The 10,591-nt window shown below is 44.6% G+C and overlaps 1 protein-coding gene and 1 long non-coding RNA gene across 2 annotated transcripts; both read left to right on the top strand.

Annotated features, from left to right (window-relative positions):
- Positions 1-421: 421 nt before the first annotated feature.
- LOC125534124 (uncharacterized) lies at positions 422-1,361 on the top strand. The gene is made up of 4 exons (XM_087538626.1): positions 422-546; positions 621-727; positions 1,107-1,175; positions 1,267-1,361. Exons 1-4 carry the CDS (start codon positions 422-424, stop codon positions 1,359-1,361), a joined length of 396 nt encoding a protein of 131 aa, XP_087394752.1.
- A 1,287-nt stretch (positions 1,362-2,648) lies between these two features.
- On the top strand, positions 2,649-4,426 carry LOC147991326 (uncharacterized). The gene is made up of 2 exons (XR_015602942.1): positions 2,649-3,315; positions 3,909-4,426. It is a non-coding gene; the product is annotated as an uncharacterized LOC147991326 (long non-coding RNA).
- Positions 4,427-10,591: the final 6,165 nt, after the last annotated feature.

Here is a 10,591-nt window from a genome sequence, read left to right as displayed (position 1 = left end):
AGTTGTTGCGTTGTACTGTGGGCTGCTTGGTGCCTAGCTGACTCTTGCGCTAGGTCCTGTCTCATTCCGCGGTGTACCATTGGCCATTGCCATTCTTTCTGGTCTTTCGTCACCATTTTTTTGCCGCACGTCGCTGCTCAAGGGCCCGTGTAGCCGGACGATCCCATTTGTCTGTTGGATGGGTGTATGATGTGTGCGTCTGCCCCTCCCTCACTGCCGGCGTACTGTGGCTGATGCACGACTCGACCACACCGACGTGCGAGCGCCGCGGCATGGTCGTGCGCGATAGGACCCCTGAGGATGAGGCATGCGCGTCCATGATCCTGGTGACGGCTAGAGGAAAGCCCCGGGAGGTGCCGTTCGTGCTGCTGGCGGAGCGGCGGATGGTGGTGGCCTTGGTGGGGGCCACCGCGGGATAGGGATGAACGCGGTGGGGGCGCCGTCGGGGGGCGGATCGGGGCGGCGAGCGAGCGGGAGAACACACTGCTCTCCTTTGGTCGCGCCGCCAACCACGCGGCCGTCATCATGGTCGAGTTCGACGTCTAGGTATATATAGACACAAATGAAGCTAGCCTCTGCTTGAATTTCCCATCATTAGTTCGCAATTGATATGCTGCTAGCTTGTTTAAGCTTGGACTCTCGTCGGCTCGTCTCGCTTCCTTCGACTGTACTCTGCTGCGATCTATTGTGATGACCCTTGTTTGCTCGATGGGCGACGCTGGTTCAGGTTCGTCCTGCTCGTCTTCTTGTGTTTTTCACCTCACCCCTCTCTTTGCTTCGCCCACTAATCTCGCATGTTTGGGCTCGTTTCATCCATGTGCAGTTTGTTTCGACTTGTCGTTGTCGCCTACGTCGACGCGTGTGTCTTTCTGTCCTTCGCGTTCAAGTTTGTGCACGCCACTTCTGCTCGCCTATTACCTGTTCGATGAAATGCATTTGTGCTAACATTTGTTCTTTGGTTTAGTCTGTTTTCTTCGTTTCTTCCTTCCTAGCTCTGGTAAATAGGTTGTTCTTTTCCTTTTCTGAACCGCGGGTGTTTCTTTCTTGCATCTGCATCTTTGCATGCCATGGTTGTTTTCTGACCGGTTCTTTTCTATATTTCGTAGGTTGTACGATCTCGCTCGTTGCTGCGTCCATGTTTTGCTCGTTGCTTCGTCTCTGTTTTACTCATCAAGGTTTGCTGATCTCCCCTCTGTCTACCTTCCTATTCTGCTTTCTTTATGTACTATCATGTTGGCTATTGTGACGCCCCATTACGTCCAACAGAGTCAGGCGTAACGGAAGCCGTCACTTCAGAGTTGCGCCAGGATCAGTTAAGGAGAACAGTGTCATGTACAAGACGGAGCAGCTACCATGAGTAGGCAAGCTTTTATTACATAGACACCTCAAGTGTCGACTAAGCCTAAGCGGCCATGACGATAGATCGTCACCGCTTCTAGTACGAGCCTTTTCGACCAACCATGGAGGGCATCTACTCTTCATAGCCTTGATTGTCGACTTCCTCATAATAATACTCCACTTCAGTATAACCGAAGTCGTTAAAATGACCAGACTCATCATAAGTACCATTCTCTATCGCCTCGGAGTTCTCATAACTCTCTTGCTCCGAAAACAACATAAGTGCAGCTGAGTACGTATAAAATACGTACTCCGCAAGTCACCGGGAAAAGTGGATGTATGAGTTTTTAAAGAGGAAAAACTTCATCGGCCACGGCTACCACCACCGAGCCATTATCTCAAAATACTATGTATGTAAAAATATTTTCCCTTAACCCATTTTGTTGAAAACCACATTTTATTCATAAAATCTACCGGCGACAGAGCGGCGTGGGATCTTACATCCTGTGTTAGAGGAAAACCCACACGACGCACTTCCAATCCCGGAAGCTGGGAGTGATATCACATTTACTCTGATCAGAGGTGTACTGCTTTGCCCATAGCATCACTTGGTACAAGTCGTCCATGCGCTACCCGTGCGCACGACTAGACCAAGGAACCAGAACCTTTAACCAGCCTGTACACTACCTCTGCTTTTCCACCTTGCCTTACTAAAGGCCCGCGGGTCGAGACCCCCGACCGGCGGTCCCGCCCTAGGGTGACTGTACCTACCCGGCTACAACCACCTTCTCACCCATGCAGAGGCAGCTACTTGGCATGGGTAGTCGGTTCAGCCCGTCCCATTCCAGGTCTATGGTCAGTACAATTTGCGCCGCTTTTGAAGTAAGCGCTAGTTGGTTGTGTCCTAATCTGATACCCTATGTAGAGGAGCCTGCCATCCAAGCCAACCCTACCCGGGTTGCCTTCACCAACATAAGCTCCCCTACCCACCAAATATTTATTTATAATGTAGCCCTGCCCGGGTCACAACTACTTAATACAGATACTTCACCTGATCTGGTCCAATTGCCAAATTAGTGGATCCACCTGATCCAAATCTCATTTCATTTATGAAAAATATTTATTTTTAATTCTTATGCAAACTTTTAGAAATGACCCATAGCCCAGAAAACATTTATCAAGATGTGGTCAAGGAGATGACGACTTGCCGGATAGTGCTTCGACCAACTCGGAACCACCAGATGCGACTCCTACGAGTCTGAGATCGACTCCTGATAATTATTTCACAAACATGTTTATAATGCCTAATTAAAATCTAAACATCCAGCAACACGGCCATGTTGGGCAAGCCATAATTAATTAACTAGGTACTGATACGTCCTAGTGTTTCATTGAGATATAAAATGCATCTAAGCCATCCAAATCAGAGTAGCATGCACGTATGTCATCCAGTCCAGAGAGTGGTAAAAGAAATGATAAGTAAAAGGAAACAGTAGCCTAGTACTGTACTACTAGTACTTTGCTGGTTAAGCCCCAGCCCGTGTCTATCCAGAAAGACTACTCAATTTCTCTGCTGTCCCACGAACAGAACCATCCCGCTCACCTCTCTCTCTCCCCCAAGAACAGAGCACGGCTGCCGTCGCCTCGATCTGCCCCATACGGGCATCTCCGGCGACACGGCAGACACCTACAGATTCCCCTCGTCTCCCTCTACCATTTCCCCCTATTTATTTGATCGACCGCCACCAAAAACATCGCCACCACTCAATCCTAGCGCCGCCCGATCCAGGTCCGATGGGCTTGCCACCGGCTGCAGCGGCAACGACGTCTCCATGCCTACATCCTCCCCCCAGCGCAGCCACATGCACAAGGCGTGCAGCCACGGGCGTCGGGCGCGTGCGGCTTCACCGGCGCTGCTCGGTTGCCATGGCTTTGCTGCTAACGGTGTGGACTAGCCACATCCTACTGCTACTACTGGTAAGTACTAATCCTGATTCCTTCTCCATGAAGTGCTCCAAATTTCACAAGAAGTTCCTGCTATATATGAACGTGGGTGTGCATATATTGTTCATTTTATCTCAGGCCCTACTATTCCCCTCTCAGCCATGTTGCCTTCTTTCGCTTTGTTTATCTCAAGGCCATGAAATTAATCAAGATTTAATCTATGGTGTGGTCATGGTATTGCTACTGATTAGATCTAAATGCTATTCCTAACTAGTGCTACTCATCCTTGAACACCATATAGAAGTAAACGGTGGCAGTGAAACTCCAAAAATAATTACTTGTGAGTAGTTTATAAACATCAATCACTCAATGTTTGCTACAGATTGGCAGGGATTAATAATTAGGACAAGGTAGTATACACAGGTAGGTTGATCTTTTGGATACACACATACATGTCTTAGCAAGTTGCTAGTACTTAGGATTTGATTCTTGGCATGTTAGATCTAGTACAAGCCACGGATGCCATTCATAGAAACTTTTACAAGCTTTTGCAATTGATCTAATTAGTTTTGACTAACTTGGGTGTTTACGCAAACATTTTGTTCTTTTTACTACAAGCTAAATAGATCAAGGTGAATAGATGCTCGGACTGATTCAAACCGAGGTGGAGATAGATAAGAAGTCAAGCAAGAAGGGCTAACACAACAAGGTACTTGATAAGTACCTGGTGGCGCATGCAACCCAAAGAGCTTCACAGCAGTGAAGGATAGTAGTGTGGCAAAAAGTGAAAAGGCAAGGTGAAAAGGCAGAGGGGTTTCTCTAGCGGATGATTGTGTGTGGCCACGGTGAAAGGGATGACTCCTATTTAAAGTGGGGTGAACAGCTATGTCGGTTTGGAGACGCATTACATCTGGCATGCATGCGTGGTTAGTCTTGCATGCATGCCTCCACTTGTGTCTCTTGTGGGCTGTATTAGGGACAAGTGTGAATTGCTTGGCTGACCATTAGTTGGCATTTACTTTGTGTGAGAGAAATGAGACAAGGGTCTATAAAATATAGGGAGGTTTGTAGAAGAATTGTTGTGTATGACTAAATGCTATTTCTTGTAGAAATATATTAAAAGTAGTTGTTTCTATTATTTTAATTAATGTTTAGGCAACGCTGTTGAAATTATCGTTATCTAATTTATTTATTATTATTATTATTATTATTATTATTATTATTATTATTATTTTACGGGTTTTACATCCTTTCCTTATAACATCCCAAATTTTCAATTCAGAATGTTATACACTAGATCATCATTGCATATCATATTTATTGCATTTTGGTTGATCCTAGAAATTTTTCACAACTCAAGGACCCTTGGAGAGAGTTGGGGATTTCGTTATTTTCATATTTGAGTTGTCTCAAATTTTGAAAATAGGATCTTTTAATTTTATTTATTTTATCTTCAATTATTTCTATTACAAAACAATATGAGAGAGGGAATAAAATGACTTTCCCAAAATAAAGAAATATTGAGGATTTAATAAAAAATCAAATAAGATTTATTTTGGTTTTATTTGTTATTTTATTTGAATTTAGAAAAAATGTGCGTTTTTCAAAATTGCATTTAGGCCCTAAATAAATGTTCATCTTGTGCGGCTTGATTTTAGAAGCCGGGGAAATTTTATTTCGGGATTTTTGGAGTCCGTTTAGTATTCCATTTGTCCTTTTTTCTGAGCGTAACTATTTATTAAAAAAACGCTGCCGACCTATGGGCCGTGTCCGACCCGGACACTAGGCCCGTCCAGGCTTTATAAGCCGGGAGCCCAGCCCGGGACCTCCCATACCCTAGCGCCCCAGCCCCGCCGCCCTAGTGCCGCCGCCGCCGTCGCGCTGCGCCGCCCCGCAGCACCGCCGACCGCCGCCGCCTGCCGGATCCGTCGCCGGAGTTGCCGGAGGTAGTTTTTTTAGTCACCGGTTTTTCCCGAAAAACCGTTTGGTTTTTCCGACGGTTTTGTTCGTTTTTTTAGTTTCGGTTTTTCAAATAGATCGGTTTTTCCGGTTTATTTAAATAGCGAGCGTTCGTTCGTTCTAGCGAACGTTCATCATTTTTCTTTTCTCGGATTAAATCCGCGATTTTTCTGATCGCGATTTCTGATCCGATTTTCGTTTTAGTCCAACTTTTCGCTCGTTTATCGGAATCAGGCGATTCAAGCGTCTGGAGTTTCGTCTCGAAACCCTCTTTCCGATTAACCAACTTAAACAAGTTTTTGCCACTGTAAAAATTGCCTTAGATCCAGAATAGTAAACAAAGCCTGTTTCTTTTGCCTTTTGTCTTTCGTTGCTTCGTTCGATTTGACTCTTTTTGCCAACCAGAGTTCTTAAGTTGAACTTTTTGGTTAGATCTCTTATTTGAGTTTTACCTGTGCATTAGTTGAGTACTTATTGTATGCTTGTTTGTTTGCGATAGAGTACCAGGAGTGCGTCGCTTGCTACTTCGAATCGCTAGGTTTCCCGGACCATTAGCAAGGCAAGTAACACTTTGATCATGTTTTTCCCTCTACCCAGTTTTATTGCATTAGATCAATCCTTACACATTGCATGGTTAGGATCTAATGAAATTGTGGGTTTGGGAAGTAGTTGAGGTAGTACCTATTACCTGTTTATTATCAAACCTTTGGGAGTTACTTCTACGTTTGCTTATTATGCCATGCTATGCTAGTAGACGTGGATTGGGTGAGTGTATCCATGACAGATGTGAGATTGTTAATAAATGGTTTATTTAAGGTGGCAACTTAAAGACACATCTGGGTGGATTGAGGTACCTGGGTATTCCAGGATTGCCTGTTTTCTTTATGGACCGCCACCCAGGCTCAAAGGGATCATGAGATTATTCATGCTAGAAAATTCTGTGTGCAGTCACAAGCTATTATGGGCTCTAGCATAGTTGACTAAGTCGTGTGAACTCTTACAGTGGTAGACTAGCAGATGTAGGGGATGTAGGTGGTACGGTCTACCCATCGTAAGGTGCTAGCGCTTCTGAAAGACTATGTCTCGATCATCCGTTTCTCAAACATCATGTAGTGCGAGAAATCCAACGGAGGAGATCGAGTCTTGTGGGGAAAAGTGTGCAGACCTCTGCAGAGTGTATAAACTAATCATGGTTAGCCGTGTCCCTGGTTATGGACATCTTGAGTATCTAATACCTGGATTATCATGTGAATCTCAACATGTTACTATAAATTAATTTTGATGGGTTTGTTTAATGATGATGCTTAATTGGGATTGAGAATGCTGTCAACCATTCTCAATGTTTAACAACCACCATGATAGTTAAATAAATTTATTGCTTTGCAGTAGGGAAAAAATTGGCTTTACGCAAAACTGTAACCATAGAGCTTTCCACCAGCCAAATATGCATATAGAATAGCTGTTTCATTCCATTACTCTCTATGTGTTACATTGCCAGCATATTCCATGTGCTGACCTGTTTCGGGCTGCAATGTTAATGTTGCAGACTTTTCAGATGACGATTAAGGAGTTTTAGGTCGTGGTTCTATACTCAGTGATGCCGTTGGAGTTGATGGACTCACTTATCTTCCAAGCTTCCGCTGTTATCGTTATTAGATGGCCTTAAGCCATATTTATTGTAATAAGTTCTCTATTGAGACACTCGATGTAATAAGTGCGTGATTGCTACTCTGTTATAAATCCTTCAAGTACTGTGTGATGTCAGCATTACTGATCCAGGGATGACACCGGAGCACAGAGATTGAACCATTTGAGGTCTGGTCGCTACAAGATGGTATCAGAACACACGATGACTGTAGGACACGACCACTAAGCTAAAGACCTAGATCACTACTCACTCTCTTCTCTTTCTGACTTCTCATCTTCTCTACTCTTTTAGGATGGCGGACGCAAGGAACAAGTTCATGCAACCGGGTGAAGATACATCCTTTGGACGTCATTTGAAGGAAGTCACTAGATATCTGAACATAGGAGTACCAAGCTTCACCGGAACCTACAACGCCACTTTACCTGAAGAAGAGCGCTGGATGATTCAAGTTCAAGTTCCAGGAAGGACGTTCATGCCAGTCACTGAGCCCATAGAGTTTTCTTTTGATGCACCAACTTGGAGTCTAGGAAAGAGCATGGCAGCTCACATCGCCATGGGACGCATTGGAGAAGTCTACCGCAATGATCTCAAGGATACTATCTACCAGATTTGTGGGCGCCGAGATGAGCACTGGAAGATTATCAGCACCAAAAAGGATAGATCAATTGCAGCTTTTATCCAGGAGTTAAACCAGCACATTCGACGTCAGGAGAACCAGATGTGCGCTGACATGATAGATCTGAAGAAGGCAAGGACAAGAATCAAGGAACTGGAGGAAGAACTCAAGGCTACTCGTGAAGATTATGAAGAGGAAATTTAAGTATTAGTGGATAAGAATGCCGACCTAACAATGAAGATTGGAATATTTATGGGAGGCCCTACAGCAGTAGAAGAAGACGAAGAACCCAAGGAGATTCGTCCGGAAGACTACATCATCATCGACGACACCGACTCGGATCCAGATGATAGCGATGATGACTATGTTGAAGAAGCTGGAGCAGATATCATGGAGTCTACAACCGAAGAATATTTCTAGTAGACCACCCCATCAGTAGTAGTAGTCCACCATGTAAATATAGTAGTCCGATCACTTGTGCGATAGTTAGATCGATTGTATGCCCTTGTTTGATTGATTGAATGAAGTGAATTGTTTGCTTTTGCCTCATGTGCATATGGGTAGTGTTTTCTCTTTAGACCCCCTCCTCTATTCTTAAATCTCATCTTTTCTAAACCCTCAGATGCCTCCGAGACGTGACCCCAAATTTACCTTTCCACCGGAGCTCACCTAGTTGATCCAGTGGCAGAACACATTGATGCAGTTGCTTGTTCAGAATCAGAATCAAGGGAACAACAACAACAACACATCACCACCACCACCACCTGTTGATCACTTAGCCCGTTTTCTTAGGCTGAATCCGCCAGTGTTTTCTGGTAGCACTGAGCCGATAGTAGCAGATGATTGGCTCCGCAAGACAGCTAGGGAGTTGACCACAGCAGGATGCACAGATGCGAAGAAGGTGAAGTTTGCCGCACATCAGCTAGAAGGACCCGCAGCATCATGGTGGGAGAATTTCACAGCCACTTTCCCTGTCGACACTGTCACATGGGACCAGTTTCAGCAGGCTTTTTGTACTACACATGTTTCAGCAGGCTTTTTGTACTGCACATATTTCAGCAGGAGCTATGGCCATGAAGAAGCGTGAGTTTCGCAACTTGCACCAAGGAGGACGGACAGTTGGCCAGTATGTGGAGGATTTTAGTAAGTTAGCATGTTATGCACCAGATGACGTTGCTTCGGATGCAGCTAAGCAGGAGAAGTTTCTGGAAGGACTGAATGATGAGTTGAGCATGCAGTTGATGGTAGCCACCTTCAACAACTACCAGGAGTTGGTAGATCGTGCTCTTATGATTGAAGGGAAGCAGCAGCAAATTGAGAATTGCAAGAGGAAGTATGGACAAGGGAAGTACAATTCAGGAGATCAGCAGAAGCCACGTTTTACCCCTAGACCGGGAGGACATTTTCAGCATACCCATGGAGGAGGTAGTTCGCACAATCACAATGGCACCAAGAATGGTAATGGTAATGAAGGAAGCAACGGCCAGAACCGCACCAACCCATCGACCCCAGCCAAGAGAGACCTGAGCCAAGTCACTTGCTTTAAGTGCCAGAAGACCGGACATTATGCTAATGAATGTCCTGAATCCCAGAATGGAAATGGCAATGGGAGCTCTGGGAAGAAGCCGAACCCTTTCAACAGGGGACAGGTGAACCATGTTAACGTGGAAGAGGTTGAAGAGTAGCCGGATGCAGTAATCGGTAAGTTTTTGGTTAAGTCATTTACTGCACTCGTTCTTTTTGATACTGGTGCATCGCATTCATACATATCAAGGGGATTTGTGGATAAGTATAAACTGCCAACCCAAGCCCTTAGGTCACCCATGTTAGTAACCTCGCCTGGAGCAGAATATATGGCTAGTCTATGGTGTGATCGGTTACCATTAAGGATTGGTAATAACGTATTTCCATCAGACCTAATAGTGTTCGAATCTCAAGGATTGGATGTGATATTAGGCATGGATTGGTTGTCAAAGTATGAAGGGAATATTGAATGTGCCAGTAAGTCAATTTTGCTTACCACCCCAGAAGGGAGAAGGATCAAGTATGTATCCCGACATGTGCCAAAGAGGACTCAAGCAAATTGTTTAACAGGAGTTGTGCAGGAGCAAGTACCAGTAGTGAAGGATTTCCCCGATGTATTTCCAGAAGAATTGCCAGGCATGCCACCGGATAGAGATATTGAGTTTTTGATTGAGCTTTTGCCAGGCACAGGGCCAATATCAAAGAGACCATATAGGATGCCTGCAAAGGATTTGGTGGAAATTAAGAAGCAAATTAAGGAGTTACTGGATAAAGGATACATTCGCCCAAGTTCTTCACCTTGGGGATCGCCAGTACTTCTAGTAGAAAAGAAGGATGGATCGTTAAGGATGGTTGTCGATTATCGAGGATTGAATGAAGTATCCATCAAGAACAAATACCCACTACTGATGATCAATGATCTGTTTGATCGATTGCAAGGAGCTAAGCTATTTTCCAAGATCGATCTACGATCAGGATACCACCAGTTGAAGATTCGGGAACAGGATATACCCAAGGCGGCTTTTACCACCAGGTATGGGTTGTACGAGTATACCGTTATGTCATTTGGTCTGACTAACGCACCTGCATATTTTATGAACATGATGAACAAAGTGTTTATGGAGTTCTTGGATAAGTTCGTCGTAGTGTTCATTGATGATATCCTGGTTTACTCGAAGAATGAAGAGGAGCATAAGGAGCATTTGCATTTGGTTCTTGGAAAGCTCAGAGAACATCAGTTATATGCCAAGTTTAGCAAATGTGAGTTTTGGTTGAAAGAAGTTGGATTTCTCGGACACGTTATATCTAGAGAAGGTTTAGCAGTAGACCCCACTAAAGTTGATACCGTGACCAAGTGGGAAGCACCAAGCACAGTTGGAGAGATCCGGAGTTTTCTTGGACTCACAGGATACTACCGGAGGTTTATTGAGAATTTCTCAAAGATTGCGAAGCCTATGACGGAGTTGTTGAAGAAGGATACCAAGTTCATATGGACTGAGGGATGTGAGGCTAGTTTTCAGGAGTTGAAGAAACGTTTGGTTACCTCACCAGTGTTGATTTTG

This window comes from Triticum urartu, chromosome 1A (genome assembly GCF_056163025.1).
Source record: "Triticum urartu cultivar PI428250 chromosome 1A, HENAU_Tu73, whole genome shotgun sequence".
NCBI lineage: Eukaryota > Viridiplantae > Streptophyta > Magnoliopsida > Poales > Poaceae > Triticum > Triticum urartu.
Note: the sequence above shows the minus strand (reverse complement) of the source record. Positions and strands in the feature narration are given on the sequence as shown.